Source organism: Anoplopoma fimbria, chromosome 12, assembly GCF_027596085.1.
Source record: "Anoplopoma fimbria isolate UVic2021 breed Golden Eagle Sablefish chromosome 12, Afim_UVic_2022, whole genome shotgun sequence".
Lineage (NCBI taxonomy): Eukaryota > Metazoa > Chordata > Actinopteri > Perciformes > Anoplopomatidae > Anoplopoma > Anoplopoma fimbria.
In genome coordinates this window covers 11,956,175-11,982,401 of record NC_072460.1, presented here as the reverse complement: position 1 = coordinate 11,982,401, position 26,227 = coordinate 11,956,175, and the positions used below count along the sequence as shown (strand labels likewise).

Below are 26,227 nucleotides of genomic sequence, written 5' to 3'. Positions count from 1 at the left end.
AGAGCCTTTTCTCTCTCTCAGATGAGGTTCACTGCTACGTCTCAGTCACGTGGCTCTCCTCAGTGAATGCTTTGCTTTCTGCGGCTCCTCGGCAGCATCAGCGATGTTGAGGCTGCGATGTGAGAAGCAACTCAGAGAGACTCGCTCATAGAGGCAAAGTTATGGCACGGACATCCCCGAAGAAAAAGGTCCCGCAGCAATCTCTCTCTGCCAAAAAGTCCCTCACTGGTGATGCGCACATTATTCTGGGACGCACAACCCCGGAGCGAGAAAACCCGAAATTACGCGTCAAATTGAACTAATTGAATATTGTGGAAGAAGCGCGTCGAGGACTGAAGGAGATTGCAGGTATGGAATTATTTGCACATATAAGCCAATTAATTGTGTTGCATACAAGTTGACCGAACAAAAACATTATTTTGATATAAGATTGATATTAGATTGTTTGTCACACCAAACTTCCACCGCCCTGAGAAATCAAGCGCAAATTACCATCCAAGCTGTTATCCTCTGTGACCCTACAAAGTTATTTTTGTTTCAAAACTTTTCACCAGTGTCAGTGCATGTTTGTGACTCTTCTTTATCGTGCAGCTCTATCTCAAGACGTCAAATGACGCAATTCACCGCTTAAGTGCCAAGGTGCCTGAATTGCTGCATCTGCTTGAACGACCCTTTTCTCGCCTCCCTAGCAGTGTTGAGTGGAGCGGGGGCCACAATGCAACAGGCCTGTGAAGTGAAGATCACAACCAGCTCACAGCTACACACGGTAAGACTTCCCTGTTTTCTCCTCACAATAGTATGGGTTTGTGTGGGACTAAGTCAAAAGCTTTCAGCTAAACACCCTGCATTTACTATATAATCTCACAATTCTTGAGGACTGACGAATGCTTTTCCTAACAACGCAATGCCGAAGTGAGGCTGTGGTCATATAATTGGAGACTCCAGGTTGTGGTTTTGGGTTTATCTTGATTGATAAAATAGTTAGGCAGACGGGAAGAAATAAAGGAAATAACTAAGAGAGAAAGTCTTTAAAACACACTTTCACAAACTGACTTTTTAACTGATAAACTTTTTTTAGAGTAAGAGTTTTTCTCACTTTACTGTAATTCAGAGCCATGAAGAAATGCAAACTCTTGCAAAAGAGTAGTTCGGCTGACGGAGTAATCTACAGGGAAGCATAGAGATAAAACTACTTTTACAGGCTACATTTGAGGACAGTAATGCTGCTGAGGGAGATGTATCATTTTACCAGGTATTGCTCTGTGGTCTTGGTGTGAACTGTATATATTGGATCTATTACAGTGACACCAGCTGATATGATGTATTCTCAATCTACCCCCTTTTTTCGCTTTTACACAATGCAGAAAATGAATGTTTTTTTGATTTTTGGAGTGAAATTTGTAACTATAAAAGCAGGAGCTCATTTTTCTTTTTTCTCTTTTTTGTACAATTTGCTTGCCTCCCAATGAAGCTCACATTATTGTCTTATCTTCAAGCTCTTGAGGACAGCCCATTTGACATCACCAGTCAAAGGACATGTCTGTGCAAATATTTAAAGTGTCAGCTGTTGTCTTAAAATGGAGATTGTTATCACAAAAAAGTTTCAGTGAGTAGTCCATCAGTGTATTTATGCAGCGACCACAGGCACACCTTGTGGCTGTAAGCTAATGTTTTCTGTCAAACTGCCCAATAAACCTTTATTTGTGATTTGCCTTAACAGGACAAACATGTCCTGTTAATCATATAAAAGCAGTTGAATAGGTGTTGGTGCATGCCTCTTGGGTGTGGTGAGAGCTCAGAGGTCAGCAAAAGACTGACATCTGGCTAACTATATTTAAAGCTTTAAGGTTTTACTTTCATCCTATTGTAGAGGCATCTACACAGACATTTGAGATAATTTTTTAATGAAGTTCTGGGCATGTCTGTGTGTGAAGGGGCATCCTGAGCCAGGAAATAAATATTTGTGCTATCTATTACAATATGAATTCATGTTATTTGTGCAATACCTTGTTTCCTGTTTTTATTATTGAGTTGTTATTTCCAGATTAAAACAAACCAAAAAGCAAGAAGAGCCTGATTACTGTGATCAAATCAAATTGCTCTCCCCCAAAATAAATTCAAAACGTTAACCACCTTTTGTGTTGCCAATATAATGCACACTAAATTCTTCTTCTTATTATGAAAAAAACCACAAATGTATGATTAGATTTAACTTAAAAATGTGTCACCTCATATTGCTCCATACTGCCACTCCATCATCTGTAGAAGGCCCGGCTTTTTCTAATGACTTTTCTTCATTACCATTCATCTTAATAGCAATTAAAACTGCCTGCCATTATTTCTCAATAATAATAATACTTTAATTTTATATAGCGCTTTTCTAGATACCCAAAGACGCTCAATGAAAATATAAACACAAAGAGGGAAGAAGCAGAGCGTAGCATTCTTCGTAGTGCTACACATCTACAATCGTTGTGGTACCTGGACTGTAGTCGTGCCTCCTGCTGTGAGCCGACTGACACCCACTGCTACTTCGATTATTATTATTAGTCACATTACTATCCCTATTTTCATGGCTATAATTCTACTGTAATAATTGCTGCTGTTATTATAAGTAGTCTTATTATATGAATCATTTATGTCATATACATTGAATGTGTTGTATCTAAGAACCGTTATGCTGCTCATTCTGTACACATGACATCTATTGCATTCTGTCCATCCTGGGAGAAGGATCCCTCCTCTGTCGTTCTCCCATAGGTTTCTTCCTTTTTTCTCCCTGTTAAAGGGGTTTTTAGGGGAGTTTTTCCTGTGCCGATGTGAGGGAAGGACAGAGGATGTCGCATGTGCACAGATTGTAAAGCCCTCTGAGGCAAATTTGTAATTTGTGATTCTGGGCTATACAAAATAAACTGAATTGAATTGAATTGAATCTGTTGAGTCAGACTGCCGCCTGAAGCACTATTGCTGCGTCCCAATTCATGGCCCGCATTCTTCAAAGCTTGCAATTGTTGACCAAATGTCTTAAAGCACGTGCAATTAGTCACTTGTGAATATGTCTCATAATTAAAAAAAAGTTACACATAAAATTTGAACATATTGTTAATTACAGGTGTTACTGATGTATTGAAGTTAAAACACAATTTAGGCCATTTATGGGAAATTTCCTGTGACAAAATTTAAAAAAATGTTTTTCAACAAGGTAATGGCATTGCTTTAGAAATGATAGTAATGCTGTGCCGATTGGTCCGTCATTTCGGTCTGAAATATCTCAACAACTGTTAGATAGATTGACATTTAATTTAGTAGAGAAATGTGTGGATCCCAGAGGATGAGTTTTGAGGGATACTGTGAAATGTTATATAAACAAGATGGAATTGGCACCGAAATCTATCTACAATTTTGTGATGATAGTGCTTGTTATGTCTCTGCTTTCAGGTTTCAGAGATGTGAGCATGCACCTGCATTCATTTTCATCTTTTTTTCTCATATTCTTGTATCTTATCATGGTCCACTCTTTGTTGCAGGCTTGAAGCTAACCTTGCTGCAACCATAGTTACAAGTGCCCTTCGACCAACCTGAGAATGACACTCGAAGAATAGGACTCCTGAGTTTATTCTCCACCTCCAACCACAGCTTCAGGCATACTACCAAATCTGCATTAACAGGTAACTCAACTAGCTAGTTAAGAAAAACTTCATAATTCCAAGCAGCTGAAGAGTGAGTTGTAACTGAGCAGGACTCCGGACCAATAAATGAGCCTGACGCTGAAACTGAATTATGCTTCATGAGTAGTAAGGAGATGTTTTTATCGATGTGTGTTAGGGTTTTGTTGTTGCGGCAGTTTTTGTAGGTGAGAAGCCTTTTAAGGATTGTATCCTTGTCATTGCACTGGTATTCCTGCTGGTGGTCGAGCCAGGGAGGCCGTGCAATCCCCCAGTTCTCTCCATTTAACATACAGTAGTATTCTCTATTATGCGCAGTAAATTGAGATTATGGACACTCATGGATGATTGTTATTTTGCATCTTTACTGGTGCACCCAGCTGTGACTTTAGCATCTATTACATGCAACACATTGTATTATAAGCAGAAAGTTGTTTACTTTTTTTTTTTTACGTTGCATTGCTAACGCTCGAAATTCAAACGGTCAGTAGTAAGTAGTACACTACATATACATGCTGCACAAGCACGCGGGTGATTCCTGCTGATAACTTCACACTAGTCCACTGATCAAAGGTTAGCAGTGACACTCCAAGATATGCAGCAATCTGCCAGCAGGCTTGAAACATGCATGTAAACGATGCGTGATTTAAAACACATTAGGAAGGAAATGTTTTTAACACACTTTTTAGAGCTCAAGGATACAAAACAATGTATTTTCATGTGTAACACAGACTATAACTTTGCAGTGCCCTTTAAGACTTTTTCCTTTTCAGTTTGCTCAGTCTTCATGCACCAACTTGGACTTCTAGATTAGCTTTCAGAAGGTGAGGATTAAAAGATTTGTTTATAGTGATCCATTGGTTGTTGGGATGCTTTTTTTTTTAATTTAAAGCTCAGATGGTGTACATGTCATATAGGGACAGATTTAGGACATTTGGAAATTATTCAGCAGTAACCTTACTAAAATCTTTTATTACACTAGAAGCAGAATGTAAATGTTGAGAGAGAGAATCTCATGATGGAAGTGTGCAATAACATTGTGTTGTTTTCAGTTGCGTTGGTACATTTCTCAGATAAGAATAGAAAAATAAAAAAACATTTATTCAACATCCACATCACTTGTGCACTTTTTAAAAGCTATTTTTCGTTCTTTTGAACAAATTTGAAATGCTTTGGCACATTCATGCAAGGTACAATTATCTGCTGTTTCCTACATTTTCAAATGATTTTGTCATGTTGATCAAAATGCATTTTATTGGTTCTCTGTTCAATAGTCTTACCCCATAAATATCTAGTCATTAGTCACATGCAAAATAGTTGAACAAGTTGTCATAATCTGTCGAGCATGTTTTAAAGACATTTCTATCAGATTTATTTTGGAAGTTTTTTGTAAGAATGACAAAAGGACTTCATTGACATAAATATTTTCTTTTGAGAGTCAAACTAAGGACTTGGAGCAAGTTACAAGCAGGTAATTCATTGTGTTGTGCTATTTGAACAAATTATTTCAAGAGATGAACTTTTTTGTAAATGTTAAGGATGATTGGAGAAATGTACCAAGGCAACTGAGAAAAACTAATACCGCACTACAAAGCTCAGATCTCCAATCCTCCATCGCTCAAACCCTCAGACCCCCAACACATTCGCAAACTCTGAGAACAACGTGTGCACAGCACATGGGGGAGAAATACTTTCCTCACAATACACTGGCCCAATTCATTCCCCTTTTAATCCGCTCTGTGCTCTCTGCCTAACGTGGTCTCTGCTTCTTATACATGTCTTAGTCGGTCTGAGTTAGTGATGTAGGCTAGAAAGGACTGGTGATAAACACAGGTTTACTAAGACCTCTCCTTCTACTTTGTTCAAGGCCTCTCCAGCATATGAGACTTGGCAGTCATGTCACACCTTGATTACTTCAGGTTTCATTAAGACTGTATTTCCTGGTCAATGGTCAGCGTTGGATTTGATGTACTATGCAATCACATTGATTTATGATACAGGAACCGCAGAATAATAATAATAATAATAATAATAATAATAATAATAATAATAATAATAATAATAATAATAATAATAATAATAATATATTCTATATTCTTTTGTATGGAAACATCACTTCCTTTACTTGGCCCTTCTGGGTTGCATTTATATCTTCACCAGACTTGTGCATGCGCAGTATGGTGATCGTGCCATGTAATAAAGTGGACAAATAAATAAATAACACGTTACTAAAAAATAATAGATTAAATAAATAAATAAAATTTCAGTTTCAATTTATATGAAAAAAAATATATATACATATTCCCCAAAATGCTTAAACACAAATATAAACAGAAATAAATGAACGAATAAATGTGAAAATAAATGAAAAGGCTTATAATATTTGTATTCATATTTCTAAATTTATTTTTCCTCTTCATACTTCCACTTTTTTTTACTTACTAATTTATTTCTATTTGTATTTCCACTTTGTATTACTTACATACGTATATGTTCTATTTTTCTATTCCGCTTTATGTTCCCCCATTTATTTTCTTATTCTTTTAAAGATTATTTTTTCATTATGGCCCTCTGATTACTACATAGAATCCTTTGGAAACAAGTTCCAAGAAAGGCTGAAAGTAAATCATTGTTACACATTACCTGTTGAGGTGCCAAGATAACCTTAACACAGGCACGGACAGGTCACTGCACCATCACCCCACTACAGCACAGATTCATTTCACAAAACTGCATTCTTTAATCATCAATTATCTTAGTAATCGATTATCCCCCTGTTTGACATCCCTCTGCCAGTTGACAGTAAAACATCAAACTCTATTTTGTTCGTCATCAGTGCATTTACCTGCATTTTAACCTGGTTATTCTGATCTCTGCTGTAATCTGACTTTCTTTAGGACAGGGAAACATAATTACTGAAGCTTCAAGTGCTTGTAGGATAAAATCCCAAATACAGCTCTGGGTTTAAGTTGTTCATAAGTCAATTCTAGGAATAGGCCTCAGGGTTTTATTGGTTCACAAATTGAAATATCATAAAAGTTCATCACCACCTAATCAAACTTTAGCCCATCATGTTCAGGTCATGCTGTTATGTTCTGACAGGAAGTTCCGAGATACACATGATTGAATATTTGCACTTAATGTAAACACTGCTGAGACATTGAGTCCAGGGCAGTAGCTGTAATAACAGCAAAAGAGGTGGAAAATTAACCATGTTTAGTTGCACAGTAACTCACCTGCTACACAGCTCAGTGACACAGCAAGTCAGTACAGTATTATTGTTATTGTTATATGATCTGTCTTTTTGAATGGGTCAAAAAATGTAATTAGCTTTTGGGTCAACAGTTTTCTGGAAAGTTGATTGAAGTTAAAGCACTTTAATGACGAAAAACCAAATACCAAAACCTCAAAAATAATTGTGCTTTTTTTTTAAAGAGAGATCCTGCTTGTTATGTTAGAATATGTATGCCCTGTGATGTGTTGAATGCTTCTGATTAAGCAGCCTATGAGATTTTGAAGTTATTGATGTTTTATTTAATTTTTTCTCTTCTAGTGAAACCAAGGCAGCCATGAACCTGTTCAGGAAGGATGCCATGGCCTCAAAGAAGGAGAAGGAAAAAGAGATCCATTATGAGGATCCTCCAGATGGAGGTTGGGGCTGGATGGTGGTGCTGCATTGCTTCTTGGTATGTGTCCACCTCAGTTGTTTATGATCTCGCATTTCTCAAACATGCAAATATTCAGCCCAACACTGTTGACCAACAAGTTTTTAGCGCTCCCAAACACTGTACTCAAATCCAGGGGTATTGTGTGGCAATGATGTGGTTTTCTGTCTTTTTTTCAATAAGTTCCAAATTGGATGGTGGCAGCAAAAAGACTAAAAATACATCTCACTCAATAATTGTTGATTTAAGAGTCTCCATATGTGTGTTTTACAGAGCATATTCTGTAACAAGAAGACAAACTAAGCCTGACAAAAATTTATGTGTTACCTCACTTGCACTCTTTGTTTGTACTGATCTCATCTCCCTCCCCTATTTGCGTGAATGTTTGTTTGTGTGCAGGTTAACGTCCTAGTGATGGGAACACTTAAGAGTTTTGGCATCTTCTTTGTGGCATTCCAAGATGAGTTTGGAGGCTCATCAGAAAGTATCAGCTGGATCGGTTCCATCATGTCCAGTCTGCGTCTGTCTGGAGGTTTGTATCAGAATGAAGCTGACTCTCTCTGCGTCACCTACACAGCCCTGTATTGAGTTTAAAGACTGAATATAAAGACAATGGTATTTTAACGTTTGAAGCTACTTTTCCTCTGCATATTTACACATAGACAGCAGAAAATTAAAGAATGATTCTATGTCTTTGTGCTTCTTCTCCAGCGCCCATTGCCTCTGTGGCCTGTGCCAAGCTAGGAACCAGGGTGACCGCCATCGTTGGGGCGTTGCTGGTTAGTGGAGGCTTCCTCATCAGTATTTTCGCCAACAGTGCAGTGTTCCTCTACATCAGCATGGGAGTGATAGTTGGTGAGTAGAAATTTGTGGCATGCCAAAATGCTAACCCAAAGCATCCTCTGCACAAGGACAACTCTTCCTATCTATCAAGATGAATTATTTCTCTTGCCTGACCACATTCCTGTTGAAGACACAGTGTCTGATAAAAATTCATTCATTCTTCATAGGAATTGGTTTTGCACTACTTTACCAATCCTTCTCAGTCGTCACAGCGCTGTACTTCCGAAGGAGGTTAGCAACAGCGTATGCGATTGCACGTTCTGGGATGGGTTTAACCTTTGCCCTCGCTCCATTCACTCAGTTGCTCGTGGACCACTATGCTTGGCAAGGTATGTAGGAGCAATCTGTTAATGAGTGCTGCACACTGTATAATGTCTTTGAATAAGTCTTCAGGTGTATTTCCTTTTTTGTGTAGGTAGAAATACAGCATATACAAGGTCTCGTTGTCCCCCACAGGTGCAATGCTGATTCTTGGCGGTCTCATGCTGAATCTGGTGGCCACTGGGATGCTCCTGCGACCAATCAATGTGAAGCCTCCAGTTTCAAACCTTACCTCTTCTCCTATTCAAAAGAGCCCTGCTGTATCCCTTAAGAGCTCCTCGGAGAAGGAATACAATAAGAGCTGCTTGAATGGCTCCTCTCCCTTATCCAATGGCATCTCCAAAGCAGACTCATTCCCATCCCCTCCTCCTCCTCCTCCTTCTCACACTGAGAACCTCGGGGGCCAATGTACTCAGGGACACCAGGACCAGTCAGTGAACCATGAACTGACCAGACTGGTCCTCAATGGTGTGAATGGCCAAGAGCCCCACCATGACTTGGGTCAGTGTAAACCCACAACTCCAGACAGCTCTGCTGGGCTCAAGGGCAGCCTGAATGGGTCCAGCATTGTTGGACTTCCCTCGCATGCGAGCACACCGAGTGAGGTGACCGACAAAAATACCAAAGTACTGGATTTCTCCCTTCTTAAGGACCCATTCTTTTGTATATACACTTGGTCCTTGGTCTTCAGCCAGCTGGCCTACTTCATCCCCTATTTCCACCTGTCCGCTCGAGCCAGAACCCTGGGCATCGATGCCATGGATGCGTCATTCATCATCTCTGTGGCAGGTGAGGCATCCATTGGTCAATATGTTTTACTATGTTTTAAGATCCATCCTAAAGAAATAGTTTGATGTGTTGGGACTATTGTCTTTTTGTGATAAAAGTTAGATGACATGTTTGATACCAGTCACATGTCTGCACAGTAAATTTAGCTGCAGCCAGCTAGCATAGCTTAGTGTAAAGACTGAAAAAAGGGGGAGACAGCTATCTTGGCTCTGTGCAAAGGGAAGAAAATCCTCCAACCAGGAACTCTAAAGCTAACTAATTTATATGTTGGATCACGTCAAATCTTCAGTAAAGTGGAACCAAGCCAATTCCCAAAACATAGAACAATTTAGCTAATTATGCAAACAATCTGATCATTAGATGAGACTCTTTAATCATCCAAATTTTATTGATTTTGACAATTAAACGATGATGATTGTTTCTATAAATTGAGTTTGAGAACAAGCACAACTTTACCTCTTGCATAGAAGCGTTGTCATACTTTTCTATTTAGATGCACTTTCATTGTTATAAAGTTTGAATTTTATCAATGAAACCATTCTCATCATAAAAGGTGTTGCAGAAATGGGCCTCTTAAGGATTTTACACCAGTTTGCATTGATTGTGTCTTTAATGTGGATGTTCTTTATTAATCTTACAGACTCCTGATTGAATAGACATTGTATGCTGCCGTTTGTCTTTGAATGTGGCTTCCAGCCAGGATTTCACAGTGACTTTGAAAAGGGAGATCCAGGTTTCTTTAAAACTCGGTTTAAGAAGCGATGCAAAAGAAGTCCTCAGTCAACTTTAAGGCATTAATTATTTGTGAGCTGCTCAGACTCTGCAGTCTTATGTAATGAATGTGCTTACATAAAAGCTGAACTTTGGTCCACTGGCCAGGGTGGGTGGGTTCAGCAGTATGCCATTGATGAGGCCACTCCATTATTTACAGAAAGCAGCATTAACATTTTGACCACCAACCACATGTGCGTGTAATTCTTGAAGAGTGCTTCGTCAGGCTTTGTGAATAATTGAAATACTCCAGACGGGGTCATGCGTTTATGAATTACAAGCTTCGGTTTTGTAATCTATCCATGGGTTATCAGTCCTCAGCAGAACAGAGATAATTTCATTTTTTTTTACATAATCTTTTAGGGCTTTTTATTGCCTTTATTGTGCAGCTGGAGAATGACAGGAAAGTGGGAGAAAGAGGGGATGACACCCAGCAAAGGGCTGCAAGTGTCTCTACAGGGTGAGCTAAAGGGAGCTGCAGATAGTATTTCCTTTGATGAAAGGTGCTTTTTAGTTTAAAAAAAAGAATTAATTAATTATTAATATATAACACATCAATTATCACTTCCTTTATGATGTAATGAAGGGAGATGCTGTGAGGGACGTTATTGTCATAGTAACACAAAAAGTTCATAAATTTTTTACTTCACATCTCTTTAGTGTGAATCGAATGGTTTGAATTATCCATCAATGCCTCTGCTTTTTTGGAAGATGGTTTAGAATAGCTTAAGGACTGTTTTGGTGTCCCTAAAAAACAAAGTAATTTGTTGTAGGGTATGCAGATGGCCTGTGAATATGCAGTGTTTCCTTTTGTCGGCATTGCTGCAGCTGGATACAACCACTGCTGAGGATTGAACCAAAACTAAGATGGGTGTCAAATAACTCCGCTGGATAAAATTAGACAAGATTCACTAGATTAAGTGACAAATAGGCATTATGGGCTCTTAAACCAACCTCTACATTGTTTCTGTGACAAAAACCAGAGGACATAGATGTCTGAGTTTACCCTGATGGTCTATGGGGTCACTTCTGAGCTTCACGCCAGCGATCAGTGCCAGCGAGCGGCAAGACTGACCGATTCTTTTGATTCAGCCACGTTTGTTCTGTCTCATTCTCTGGTCATGTGCACTGAAAGAGAGACAGAGCTAGAGAGACCGGGTGCCACCAACACCACAAAGCCACCATCCCAGTGTCCTGCTGTCCCTCTTTCCCCGAACTAGCGCTTGTCATAGAGGCCCATTGACTCGGCTGAGGGAGGGAGGCCACTGTCGTCCGGGTCAGTCTGTTCGTCAACCCTCAGCCACCAACACTGGAGCTAACTGGAGTTGCTAAGCAACACCTAACTGAGTAAAGTTGTTGGCGTGACGACAAGAGGGGCTCCCAGAGTCCAGTCCTAAAGTGGCTTATACTTTGCAGAGGAGCACTGAGGCTGAATACGTACAAAAGAGGAGGCAAGACCAGCCAACTTCCACCTCAGAGAAGCTGGGAAAACCAACATGTCTTTTATAGCCACTTTGCTTTAATCTAGTGACAAAATGTCCCTCTTTGAAGCAAAGGGAATGGCACATCTCCATGCCTTGTAACCTCTTGACGCTCAGTTAATGCCCAGAAGCATGCATAAAGGATACACCTCTATACATTTCATCACTACGAGGAGAACTAATAATTTCCCTGATGCAGTTAGCTTAAGGTGCTACTTGGAGAGGCCAAATTTAAACTGCAGTGTACCGAGTTTGAACAAGAACAGCTGCAGGCCTGAACCAACCTGCTGAGGCTAAAACACACAAACAAACTCACAATTTGTCTGTGTGCAAGCAGGGACACCCCGGGACACTGTGGGGTCACTAGAGCAGGACACATAAACACAGCACAGCTGCCTCATGTCATCTTTCTAACCTCGGAAGAGAGAAATGCTCTAGAGTCCGTTATGTAAGGAAAGTAGTGGTAGTAGTTTTTTATTCATGTGAACTTCAATCAAAGTCCTGAAGAGTGAGGATGTAGCTGATCATCATTAATTAGATCCACTTGTGGCTTTATGTAGATTAATTTAACCTTTATTTACAAGACAGATAAATCTGCATACTTTTGTTGGTAACACATACTGTATGCAAACTCATCCGTATTCAACCGAATTTTCATCTGTTCCAAACTTGAGTTTCAGTGTCTGCAGCCTGTGCAGTTGTGGTGCAGAGGCTGAGAAAAGGATGGGTAACTGTGATCTGCATTAAACCAGTTTGTTTCATTGATCAGTGGCTCAGCGCTGCCTGCTTGTAGCTATTCCTGCGGCGGTCAATACACTACTGCAGTTTCCGCACTGCCTATCGCGTTCCAGTTGACCTCAGCAGAGAACAGCACATATCTGCCAAGTCATCATACCCGAGTGGAGCAAACAATCAATCAGATGGGACGGAGTGCATAATGAGTAGTTTGCCTGGGTGTTGCCAGTGTAATACAGCTGCTGGCAGATGGATATGTTGCCACCCACTGATTGTGAAAACATTCTAATTTCAGAGAACAGGAACAACTAAGACTGGCAATAGATTTGTCTGGATGTCACGCTTGTTATTAATGCAGACCTGTGTAGTTTTCCTGCAGAGCATCATTCTTTGAGTGTCTGCCCCACCCTCACAAACACACCTACAAACACACCTACAAACACATTTTTGAGGACTTGTGAGGAAATGCTCACAAGTCCCTGCATGTCACTTTTGGTAGGTGCCCTCATTACCTTAACTGCACTTGAACTTTGCATGAATACAATTTCATGGTAATCCATCCAATAGCTGTCAAGATATTTCACTTAAAAAACAGAAATATGTACCTGATGGTGGCGCTAGAAGAAAAGCCAGCATTCACCAAAGTAATCAGGATTCAGCATCTGGGAACCATGACTGTTCTTACAATATTTCATGGCAATTCATCCAACAGCTGTGATATTTCAGCCTGGACCAAAGTATCTGCATGGAAGGATACCATTTAGAGTTGTGCTTTTTCTATTTCTTTCACATTTGGGTGAACGGACTCATGCAACTAATTTTAAACAAAGTCTCTGAACATTTCTGTTGCAGTAGTAGATTATTCCTAGGGTTTAATAATCAGTCTGCCTTATTCAGATAATTACTCTGGTACCTGGACATCTGTGGCTGTAGACTGGATCTGTTTTCTAAATGTTAAATGTGAAGCTGATTATGACCCTGATCATTGAAGACATTTTTGTCCAGAGTAGAAGAGAGCACTGATGCTCTGTTTTTTTGGATTCCATCAAAAACTCTATTCCCAAAGAGCAGCTGATACCTGAATATTTTATTGTATGCATTCCCCAGTCTGCCTCTCTTCTCTCACTCCTTCCTTAAAGAAACAGTGAGGAATATCTTACTTTACCTTATTTAACCAGGATAATCCACTCTTTATCAATAATCATTTCTAAGAAGTACATACTTTTAAAAACAAACAATAAGACAATCAAAGCCTAAGACAAAAAGGTAAGCTGACAGTTTTACTGATTTCTCCTTTTCACTTTTTTTCACCCTTTTGCTCTCACCCCCAAGACTTCGTACAGTTTTTACCTTCACCTTTTTGCCTTCTTTTCAGGTATCACAGAGACCATTGCCCAGCTGGCCTCGGGCTGGTTGACAGACAGGAACCTGTTCCATAAATACCACTACCACAAGGCCTACCTGATCCTCTGCGGCCTGGTCAACCTGCTCGCTCCCCTGGCAACCTCCTACATCCTGCTGATGTTTTACGCTATCTTCTTTGCCATCTTCTGCGGTGGATACATGGCTCTGCTCCTGCCCGTTCTAGTAAGGAAACCACCCTATTTGAACATGCATGCTATGCATTTGTACTCTTTACGCTTTACTTCAGAGGTCCCATTGTTTTTTGTACGTCATTCACTTGAAAATAATTGGAATATATTACAGATTATTGTTGGATGGATAATGAATAAACAAGACTAAGGGCTCAGTTTTAATGGCCAAGCCAAAGGATGACATTTTTAGCATTACTGTGATTGCTGTCATTGATAAAATCAACCGATTGGCAGATGATTGACATACCGGCAGAAACAGATGTGGTTCTGAGGCGTCTATTCTCAGCCAAACGTCTAAGAGACATTCCACCAAAATACCAACAACTCTGTGCTGCCTTATTTGAAGGAACCTCCTACCCGTCTGCGCCTCTCCTCTGACCTTAGCACTGCACACTCACTGACACTAAAATATCAGACAGACAAGAAAAGCTCATTTCATCTGTGAGGCTGTACTTAGTCACAGTGGTGCTTTGAGCTAAGATAACATCTGCATGGTAATACGGTCACAATGACTACACAATGTTCTAATATGCTGATACTAAGCAGGTGTTTACCATGTTCACTAACTAACTTAATTGTGTTAGCATGCTAACATTTGCTATTTAGCACCAAAAACAAAGTAAAGCTGAGGCTCATGGGAATGGTTTTGAAAGTATTTGGTCACAAAACAAAGTTTTGGATTAATACAAATTTTGATAGGTGATGGCGCTAGATTACATGAATTTCTGTACAAAATGTTGTGTCAATCTATCAAGTAGATGTAGAGACATGGAACAAGTGAGAACTTCAACCTGCTGGTGGTACTAGAGAAAAAGACAGTGGATCCCCAATGTCAGTGCAGTTCATCATCCGGGGACCATGAATATGTCTACAAAATTTCAGGGAAATCCATTAAATAGTTTTTGAGATATCTGAGTCTTGACCAAAGTGGTGGACTGATTCAGCGTGTTGAGTATAAATGGAACAGCTCTTTAAAGGAAATTGCTCTAGAAATCATTAACTGCTTATGAACTCAACACAACTTATCTCAAATAGCTAAGGACTTTTTTCCATATAGAAGTTCAAATTTACAAAATGATTTAAGGGAACTTGATAGTAAATTATTACAAAGTTACACACCCATAAAATAAACTGTTACCTAACCTTCATTCAAATGTAAAGGTCTAAGACATGTCTTAACTAGGCACTTGGTGTCAATTCTTTTACAGAAAGAAATACAGTCATGTTACAGGGCACTGCAGAGCAGATAGAAAGTGATTCTGAACAAATTTCAAATGAAAACTGTCTCTTAGAAAATCAATATAGGTCAGTGAAGACAATTAAATAAAAGTGCCACAGTGTGCTCTCTCAATATCTTCTGACTTTTCACAGAATCCCACCGGCATCAGTCTCACCATATTATCAGTGTTTAGTTAATTTACCAAGAAAAGACCCCTACAGTAATCACACCCTCTAATCTGTTTAAATCACAATAACTGTATTTGTGTGTTGAGACTTTTGTACAATGAATTGTGGCTTCATTACGTCATTGTGTCACGCACTGAGATGAAAAAGCATCCTTGAAGCAGACCGTTTTCAACTGCCTAAATGGGTGGAACAACATATTAAGTCAGGGAGTATCCAGTATCGTCAGGTCATATCACACGTAAGAACAGAAACGTGAGGACGTATGTGGTGTGATTTCACTTGCCGAAAGCGTGGCCTCAAAGGCCAGGACATGCCTCTGGGCTTATATGTTGAAATGTGCGATCAGTTCTATTTTCCTGAATGAGAATGGAAGAACCAGGTCCTGACAAAGATGTTTTTACATCTCCTGAAATATGCTGCTGCCATCTCATGTGCCAGAACCAATACATTACATTACATTACAGTCATTTAGCAGACGCTTTTATCCAAAGCGACTTACAGGAAGTGTATTCAACATAGGTATTCAAGAGAACTACTAGTCACCAGAAGTCATAAGTGCATCTCCTTTCTTAAACAAGCATCTTAAAGCATAAACCAGAGCAAAAGTATAGTGCAGAAGCAAATTACTACGAAAACAATAATTGCAACAGACTAATACGAATACAATAAGTGCTACAAACTAATACGAATAGGATAAGTGCAGTAAACGAATACGAATACAATAAGTGCAGCGAACTGATACGAATACAATAAGTGCAACAAACTAATACGAATGCAATAAGTGCTACGAGGAAGGCTCAGGGTAGTACTTCATGAAGAGGTGAGTTTTCAGCCTGCGCCGAAAGATGGGTAGCGACTCTGCTGTCCTGACGTCAGTGGGGAGTTCATTCCACCACTGAGGGGCCAGGACAGAAAAAGCTGTGACCGGGTCGATCGGCCGCAGGGACCTCTGAGCGACGGGGCAACCAGTCGCCCCGAGGCAGCAGAGCGAAGTGGTCGGGCGGGGGTGTAGGGCTTGACCATGGCCTGGAGATAGGAAGGAGCTGTTCCTTTCACTGCCCTGTAGGCTAGCACCAGAGTCTTAAACTGGATGCGAGCTCTTACAGGGAGCCAGTGTAGAGAACGGAGAAGGGAAGTTGTGTGGGAGAACTTGGGGCGATTGAACACCAGACGTGCTGCAGCTTTCTGGACAAGCTCCAGAGGTCTGATGGCCGACGCCGGGGCTCCGGCAACTAGTGAGTTGCAGTAGTCCAGGCGGGAGATGACCAGAGCCTGGATGAGCACCTGCGCCGTCTCCTCAGTGAGGAAGGGGCGAATCCTCCTGATGTTGTAGAGGAGGAATCTGCAGGAGCGTGTGACCGATGCAATGTTTGCTGAGAACGACAGTTGGTCGTCCAGGGTCACACCCAGATTCCTCACAGTCCGAGTTGGCGTCACCACGGCATCATCAATGGTGATGGACAGGTCTCGGTGCGGGCAACCCTTCCCCGGGAGGAACAGTAGCTCGGTTTTGTCCAGGTTGAGCTTCAGGTGGTGTGTCGCCATTCACTTCGAGATGTCAGCCAAGCACGCATGCGTGCCTCCACTTGGGTGTCACCGGGAGGAAATGACAAGACCAGCTGGGTGTCATCGGCATAACACAGTGCAGCGGCATAAACCAATAGCTTCCAAATGCTATAATCATATGCATGTTTTATACAATCTATTACAAGTCAAATGTAGACTCCTACCATTTCCCTAAGCTTACCATACTTTTTAGTTTTTTATGGAGTTTGTCCTCTTCTGAAGGCCGATATTTGTTTTCATCCAGCATCAACTTGCAGATATTTTCAACTTTTTTGACAGATAATCAAGCATGTTGAATAGTTGTACCAGGAAACTCAAAGCATTCAGCCATTTCAGATTGTTGTATGCTTTGAAAAATGTCTGTTACAATATGGTAGAAATAGGAAGGATATGTGATTTATAGTGTTGAAATGCATGCCAAAGAAGAACTTCAGATTAAATTTGTTGTTTTGCTCTGCAGGTTGATCTCGTTGGTTCAGAGAAACTCAACAACTCAATGGGCTTCTCAATGTTCTTTGTCGGCCTGGGTTGCCTGACAGGACCTCCTTTGGCAGGTGAGTGGATTACGTCATAGACAGCCCTAAGTCAGACATGTGCTAACCTACTTTTTACAGTCCACATGCACACAATCAGTAACAACCCCCATACATATACACTGCATGGGTTGCCTGACAGGACCTCCTTTGGCAGGTGAGTGGATTACGTCATAGACAGCCCTACGTCAGACATGTGCTAACCTACTTTTCCACATGATGTCGCCACAGCCGCCCAAAACAAATTGCATTACATACAGTCATTTTAGCAGACGCTTTTATCCAAAGCGACTTACAATCAGCCATGACGTTACTGTCCTGAAGTGATCTTTTACACAGAGGGCAAGGCAAGGTTTGTAGATGTGTGTACTTGATACTTTTTGTGCATCAGTTCATAAGAGTTTCAAACTGTGAGTGAGTGAGTGAGTGAGTGAGTGAGTGAGTGAGTGAGTGAGTGAGTGAGTGAGTGAGTGAGTGAGTGAGTGAGTGAGTGAGTGAGTGAGTGAGTGAGTGAGGGGATAAGGGGATAAGCCTTTCTTATGAACATATATTTTTGGGAGGGTGTTGAGCCACATGCTTCCATTGGGGCTCTGAATTCCTAGCGGTGCCTCCAAGTGTGTGCCTGCAGTCATTATGGAAAGTGAAAACTGAAACACACAGGATTAAAAAAAACTATAGTTAGTGCAGCCCCTCAATGCAAACTGGGACTTTGGGGTTGCTTTAACAAAAATGCATACAGGGGTTACTGGGTCAAATGTCATCTTGCCTGAAGTGCCTAGTCAAGTAGAATAACAGTGTTGTGTTTATGGCAGCGTTTGAGTCCCTTTGTTTAACTGAAGGCAGATCGTCTTTGTTTGTGTTAGAGGGCCGTTTCTAATCTGGAATCAGTTTTTTGTTGCAGTGATCTTCTGTGACAACAGATTCACGAACTACGCCTTTTCTAGGTCAGACAGAAAAACAAAACTTGCTTAATGCTTGCACAACATATTCACCCACTTTTGTTTTTGAACAAGTAAATGGGGTATTTCGGGGAAAAAAAACTCTTCATGCCCGTAGGTAACGTTTGGCTCCAGTTAAAACTGGGGGGTTCCCTTGAACCTATTGACATGGACCCTGTAAACTGAGATGGGCAGTCCCTTCAAAGGAGCATATAGATTTCGGGGTCGAAATGTGACTAATGACCCCCTTTAGGGTTGTATGGAAATGGCATGTGGCTCTGTTTACCATCCCTGCTGTTCAAGTAAAAAACAGAAAAAGGCAATCTCCTTGTGACAATGTTGTTGTCATATCCATTTATTCCAGACTAGCAACTGCCCATAAACTGTCTCAGCAGCAGATTAAACGTGTTCCTACCTGATTTTTATCCTGTCAATTGAAATGCCAACGTTAAAAAAGAAAACAATAAAACCACATAAAGTGAGTTCATGAGCTCAGTATAGTTTACACCCAAGTCACGCATGCCCATTCAAATTAGAAACATAAAGGGTTCACTTTAAAAATGTTAAATATCCATTATGAAAATAAATACTATCTGAAATGAATTGTATAACATTTAACAAACATATGTCATCAATTTACCAATGTCTGTCATTGTTGGTACTATGAGGTTTATTTTTTTAACAAAAATTTACTATGAGTTCTTAAATTACATTTTTTATGACATACATTTTTATGGTATATCATACTATACATATCTTTTGATGTACCATACTATGTAATTTCTATTATTTTCTATAGTTTGAAATTTTTTCTGACACTCTTTTTTGACATAATATACCATGTCATTTTTATGAATTTAAACATACTATTTCTCCTCGCTTTTCTCATATAAAATATAACTCCATAAACGGCGTTTAAAATGATAAATGGACCCTCTAGAGACGAGTTTCAGTTTGGTTCATTTTTGCTGACTTTTTAAGCATCAACTTTGTTTAACACATTTTAAATTGTCCTTACCCTCCATGTGTGGTATAATTTTCCAGCACAAACACAGTTGCAAATTTGACTTGCATACAAGGAAAATGCTACAGGCTCCTATATAAATTTACAAAGTGTTATTAATAATTGCTCAACATATTATTATAGGGTATTTCAGGGTTGTAAAAAAAACATTGTTCCAATATTTATACAAGAAAAAAAAGCACAAAAATGTAAGAAATACAACTATAACAGTCTATTTGCATGTGAAAGGGATTTTATTCCAACTCATTCTTGTGCTTTTTCAATTGAAAGTCCAGGTAAATTAATATTGATAACATGTTTTAAAAATGTCTTTTGAAAAATAAGATTCAGAATGAAACACCTACACCGTCACTTTCAACAGGCTTCCTCAGCTTGTCTCCACATTATATATTTATGAAGTTATGTTGCTTTAATGAAACATGCTGTGTATTAATCAATAAATAGACAGACTCTTAAAGTGTTCCTATTTTTGTTTTTTGCAGGCTTTCTGTACGACTACACTCAGACTTACGACTGTTCTTTTTACCTGGCTGGACTCTGCTATCTGCTCTCCTCTGTCTCTCTGTTCATGGAGCCGCTGGCTCAGCGCTGGAAGGCCAGGAACGAAGTGACCCGGACCAATCGAGCAGAAAGCAGCTGTAAGACCAACGGCTGCTTCACCCCCGACCGCCTGCAGAACGGCGCTGTGTAGGAATGAAACCCAGGGAAGGCCTTCGATCTTGAACCAGCATGCTCATAACTTGCCATGGGCCTGCATACCTTGGACCTTGGACTCCAGCTTAAAAGTTGGGACCCAAGTGACCCTTAATTTCAGCTGGAGCAAATCATGGGCCGAGGAGACAACAGAAACATGTCTAAGAACATGCAGTAGTCTGGACGATGGTGAACAGATGATTATATAAATCTATTAAACAGCCAAAATGTTAGTGTTCTGCAAAATATTTTACTCCCTATTCTTGTTCCTATCTGAGGTACATGCATCCAAACCGAAACACAATCTCAATCTGTTTTCCAATGCAACAACAAAACTGCAATCACTTTGCAGCATCTTTTCATTGCACATTATATTTCTGGAAACTAAGCTATGCAGTTGGGCTTGAAATCCTGTTAACAGAAATCGTCCTCCTCTTGTTTCTGTAGTGGCATTAATGGAAGCACATATCCATGAGGAAATACTTCTCAATCTATTTCTGTGGAACCTTTTACCTGTATCTGCAAACCTGTACTCACTAGTACGCACTTTGGGCCACATTGTGATTATGCTGCATGATTTTTCCTCTGATCTTTTAACTGCCAGACAGTTAAGATACTGGTCAAAACACTTAAAAAAAAATTTGGCAACCTTTATGTGGATGTCCAATCAGTGTTGATGGTAATTGTAGAAATTGAAGAAATACATTTCTCCCTGACAGCTACATTGAAAGAGAAAGCTGCTGATGCACATGGAGCCGTGCCGGCTGTTCCTTTATGTATACCAATTCAGCACACACAGATGAATTAATTGTGTTAACGACTGCAACTACCATCAACACTGATCAGACATTCACATTAAAGGTCACAAATTTCCCCTCTAATTGCAACCTTCCTCCATGACACAATTTGCAACCTTCTCTTCAAAGCCAAAAAGCTGCAAATGCTTAAGTATAATAATCTCTTGCCCGAACTAGATTACTGTAGGCACAGGGATAGATTGTATGGCATGCGCTATAGCATTTAGAGATATTCTCATATTTAAATCTTTATTATTGCTACGCTGGACGATCACAATGTTAAGCTCATTTAGGATACTTGTGCTTCTGTTCAGATGTTTTGATATCTTTCCTTCAACTTCTCCCCATAGATTATAATGAAACGAATGTTCAAAGTTTGAAAATGTTCTTTTCCTCTTTAACCCCTTCATACTCATTAATACCGTCATCTACTACCGTTTGAACTTAATAACATTAGTTCAGTTGTTTCTTACCTCTTATGTTTTTTCTGGAACTGCAGTTGATGTTTAAAACTTATTTTAAGAACTTTTCAGGAGTTATAATGTGTTTATTGTGCTGCTAACACTGACTTCTAGCAATGGACCATTTGAAGGCAACGTTGAACTGAACTCTTAGCTGTCTCTCGAACACTTCAACTCACACCTCAGCTCCTTTGAATGCTTGCAGGTCAAATAACGCAAAGTATTTCAGGCTTCAACTTCAACTGACATTTCAACTTCTTGAATCTCATTCTAACACATTTTTAACCTGTTGACAGTGTTTGCATCAGCAGTTTTGAGGGCAAGCGGGCACACTTTTCTTTGGAAATTATCTTTTTTTTTATTTCAACCTCAACAGTTTTTTTTAAACCTACTAACTAGAAACTGCCTCCCCCATTTTCTGGTTCAGTAATGACTTATTTCGATTACTTAATATTCACATTGTGTTTTACTTGGCAGCACCTGCAGATAACAGAACAGTAACGCATAGCTCATTGTCTGTGAGCTGTTCTATGCATCTTTTTAACTGTAGCAAAGATACCAACCCCTGAAAGAAGAAGCCTGTTTGGTCGCCATTTAAGTATGAGTCCTAAATATATTGATCACAGTTGGAGTGCTAATGAGCTCCACTGAATAGCAGGGTTTTCTGTGTCATTGTGTGTGATTAAGTGTCATTTTGTCAACCTTGAATGTCTGTTAATCTCTGACTCACTGCGTTACAAATACGTTTTGCTGTTGTTGCCCATTTAAATGGACTGGTAGGAAACTGTTGTCCAGCCTTAACAGTGCCTGCAGGCAGCCAATTAATGGTAATGCAACTTAAAATTATATTGTGTTTATGTTTGGGAGTATGTTGGTTGTTAAATCTTTTGTTTAATGTAGTAGAGGTTTTTGTGTTTTCAGTGAATTTCTTGTTTTTCACCACGGTTTGCCTTACAAGGTACTGTATTGTACCTTTACTAACTTTCCTGTGATGTCAGCCAAAGACACATTAGAAACCTACCTACAACTTGAAGCTTATTATTAGTAAAAAAAATAGTTTGGACTGTCTATATAATTGAAACCATGATGATCACCCATTATGCCGACATCTTAAAATCTTAACTGAGGGCGGAACAGAATCCAGAGATAGACGTGTGTTTTGTTACGCTGCCCTCTTGTGGCAAAAGAAAGTCTCTACTCAAAGAATGCTGCCTCAATTAGTACCAAATTATTCCCCCTCATCTCACTTTCACAATACTGAGCAAGGCTCTTTGTATTGTTTCAATAACGACAGTCATGCACAAAAGCTCTTATGGCTCACGAGTTTCATTCACCACCAGTATGCTTTTGTGATTGAGGGCCACTGAATATTTTGTACCATTATAAATCTTTTATGAAATGTATGTGATGCTTTAAGTAGATTTTGGTTTGGAATTATTTTACTCAGATATTTTAAGGAAGTGTATGTTTAAGCAATATCTTGAAATAATTTGTATGTCCCGTTGGAAATGTCTTAAACAGCACTGATAATGAACTGAGTTCTGTTTGATGGTGTTTGATTTTATGTTTTTGTTGCAGCAAATGCATTTATGGGTAAAGCACTGTTTGGTCACTACTCTGGCTCCTGGATTTGTGAACTGATAGTTTAGAAAATATGCTTAGCCAATCATAGATATCCAAGTTCTTCCTTCGAGTTCCCATTTTAAGCCTTGTAACAGTGTGCAGTCAGCTGAAATAAACTGGCATGTGACTCAAATCTGCTCTTGTTTGATTCAGACAATAAATGCACTGATAGCACGCCAACTTCTCTCTCTCTGGAGGAAAAACACTCACAAGTTGCAACATCTTTTCCATATTTTATTGACACAATTTTTTAGACACACTGACGTGAATGAACAAAATGATTCAGACTATATTATTACATTCTTTTTCATCTTTGGTTTAAAAGTAGACCCAACAAAGGCTTGTTATCAATTCACAAGGTAAAAAAAAGGGTTCAACATTTTACATTATTTCAGATTGTTAATGTTCTGGTAATCAAAGCAAATAGGTTACTTACAGTAGATGACGTCCGATGGTGTGTTGATTGGTGGTCTGGAAACAAACTGATGCAACAACTGTTGTTCAGTTTAAGTCTGTATCGGGACAATAAAAAAAGTTTTAATTTTGTCAGCAGTTTACGGTGTAAAGGATTTGAAAATGATTGTTATTGTTGTTTCTAGAAATGAAACTGACATAATATCCAAGTGAGTGCTTTATACCTCAATAAACTGCAATGCAATCAGCATTTCTAACATAAATCAAGTGTGAATCTGTAGGTGAAACATTTGTGGCTTTTATAGATGACTGTTTTCCTAGTAGTGAATCAGTTGCTCTTTCTGACAGCATTACATGAGTACATTTTATGATATGAGATGTGTGGATCTGAGGTGATTGTTCAATGCCACATTGTATACCAGTTTACATTAACAACATGTGGAGATGTCTCACTAACACAAAGGATTATAGGTCACAATCCTTATCTGGAAATCTGGTGACACATTGACTTGTTACTTAATTACTCCATGTGGGTCAATTGATTTCACAAAGTAGTCTTTAAAAGGGTAAGAGGGTATAAGAGGGCCTATTTTTTTAACATTGTATATGAAGACAAAAGCTAACACCCTATTTTTTAACAAAACAGACATCTTTCCAAGTATCATATTGATGCTTGATATATTGATTTGTGAATATCTACTTTCATACCTCTCTGGTTCTGGTTTTACGCTGTGGCAGTATGACAAATGGCACATATAGCTTCTCATACAGCCTCAATATACTGGGAGCAGAGTAAAAAGTAAGCATACTGGTATCAGTGGAACGCCAGCTGCCAGATTAAACAGTCAAGTATTGGCCACAGATAGATTTTGTTGTCACAAGCTACATTTTGATTGCTTACTGGTGGCATGTGATGGAATTACAAGGTCATGGACCGGGCCTCCTTTAAATCTCACATTAATGTTCTCCATTGTATAAACTGGAGGTTATCATTTGTGGCCTTTCGTCAGTGACATCTCCTAATGCAAAAGACAATTTTCTGCCAAAAGCCATATTCCTATGTCATTATAGTTCCTTTCTATAACATTTGCCTAACCGAAGGTAATACTTTAGGTTTGAATAAGAAATAAACTAATAAATGTTTCTTTAAGCAGGATCAATAACAGTTTCTATGATGACAAGTGGCTTACTCACAATGTTAAACATGAAAGAATGTGAGTCTTAACAGAGATATTAACCAGATAAGATCATAATGAGCTTTCCTGTAGTTTCTGGATATTTGTCTTTTTCATGAGTGCCAAGATGAACATTTATGGGTATGATAATTATCACAATTTGGTTTTACATTAACTGAAGTAGCTTTACTGTAAAATGTCAACATTTGACATCAATTTGGCAATGAATGTAAACAAACACATCTGCATAACTATAGTATAGTATCTAAATAGTATACATTCAGGTATCAAAATGTTCCCTATTACAACTTATCATTCGGTTTAGTTGATTTTCAAGCTGCTGATGGGCGCAGCACTATGTGCAATGAGTTATTGTTGGAATGAAATGATCCTGCTGTCTTGCACAATTGATTTTCTGCCATCAGTGGATATAACCTCAGTAATGACTCTGGCTGAAAACTAGTGTGCCTTTTTGCATGTGTTATTGTAAAGCATGTGGTGTTGACACGTTATACTTACCACTGCTGCCTAAGCCACCGATACAGAACTGGCAGACAGCACTTTCTCTCCTTACTCACCCTCATGTCGTTTCTATTCAGCAGTGGAACAGTGATAGCAGCTCTGTCCTGGGTGTCTGCTGTGCATGAGTGTGATTTGTCAGGTAGACTGTGAGAGGAAAGCAGGAGCTCCAAGGTCCTCAAGATGGCAATGTTTCTCTAGTGAAGGGGTCCTTCTCAGCACAGGACACAGTATTTGTTTTCACATTACTATGACTAAAATGGATGGGAGGAGGAAATGGAAAACTTTCTTTCCTGTGGAAAGTGGCCTTAAACTTACAAAAGGGCATTGGTAAAATAAACAGGTCTCCTAGAGGAATTTGGGAGAAGGTTGGGGTCCGCAGTGTGGATTCCTTCCAGCAGTGTCAAAAAGGGTAAACAATTTGGCCTGTTGGGTGTTTCATTTCCATGCTGCAGCAGACCTCAGATGACGATGGAATACAGCTTCAGCACCGCAAACACACTTCTTCACTTGTCTCCTCGGAGAGGGTTCAATCAGAGGAGAACACGAAGATGGGGGCAAAACAATATTCCTAGCTGAGGTTTGGGCCAATCCTCTTCCCTGATTAAGTCAAATCAAATCATAACAGGGCAAAGAATAATAAAAGGCAAATCACCCCAGCGGTTCAGCTCGGCCTCTGCAGTGAGACAGCTTGAACTGTAGACGCTATGGAAATTTCAGAGGTGTCACCCACAATCTCCTGAGTGGAGTGTGTGACGGCCGGTGACAGGATTTCCTCAGTTCCTATTCAGGACCAGGATCAATGCACATGAAACCTTTAGAGTAATGAGCAGGGAAGACAACAGGATACTGGCACGTGCTGCCATTAGCTCCTGCCCTCGACTCCCGAACTGCACCGCTGTCTGCATCTGCCACTGTTTCACACTGCAAACTGGCTGTAAACAACAGACAGCGAAGGCTCCTCGATCCTGTTCAGGCGTTCACATGCCAACAGCAAACGTTGACGGTATAACGGAGATTCATGGGGGAGTAATTTATGATGGCCAACTTAGGAGCTCAGAACAGGCCTGTAAGCAAACCGCGATCCTCACGCGGTACAGGGGTCTCTCTTCACTGGTGCTAAACAAACTGCAAATTGTCTCCCTCGTGTGCAGAAACAAAATTTCAAGTGACAACTCCTTGGAACATAATAAGGTATGGCAGCGTGTTTCT

The 26,227-nt window shown here is 39.7% G+C and overlaps 1 protein-coding gene across 2 annotated transcripts; it reads left to right on the top strand.

Annotated features, from left to right (window-relative positions):
* The first annotated feature begins 118 nt into the window (after positions 1-118).
* Positions 119-21,197, top strand: slc16a4 (solute carrier family 16 member 4). 2 transcript variants are annotated; one of them, XM_054608545.1, is made up of 11 exons: positions 119-348; positions 690-766; positions 3,528-3,668; positions 7,219-7,351; positions 7,730-7,862; positions 8,042-8,185; positions 8,341-8,502; positions 8,630-9,283; positions 13,646-13,857; positions 17,299-17,392; positions 19,816-21,197. In XM_054608545.1, the coding sequence occupies exons 4-11, from the start codon at positions 7,235-7,237 to the stop codon at positions 20,022-20,024; spliced, it is 1,725 nt and encodes a 574-aa protein (XP_054464520.1). In that variant the 5' UTR covers positions 119-348; positions 690-766; positions 3,528-3,668; positions 7,219-7,234; the 3' UTR covers positions 20,025-21,197. The 2 variants fall into 2 exon arrangements, with proteins under 2 accessions (XP_054464520.1, XP_054464519.1); XM_054608544.1 differs by having other exon boundaries at positions 592-766.
* The last annotated feature ends 5,030 nt before the right edge of the window (positions 21,198-26,227 follow it).

Coding starts and splice junctions, on each gene's coding strand:
- slc16a4 (XM_054608545.1), top strand. CDS start 7,235: ATGAACCTGTTCAGGAAGGATGCCATGGCCTCAAAGAAGGAGAAGGAA. Junction 8,186..8,340: donor CAGCATGGGAGTGATAGTTG/GTGAGTAGAAAT, acceptor CATTCTTCATAG/GAATTGGTTTTGCACTACTT. Junction 13,858..17,298: donor CTCTGCTCCTGCCCGTTCTA/GTAAGGAAACCA, acceptor TTTGCTCTGCAG/GTTGATCTCGTTGGTTCAGA.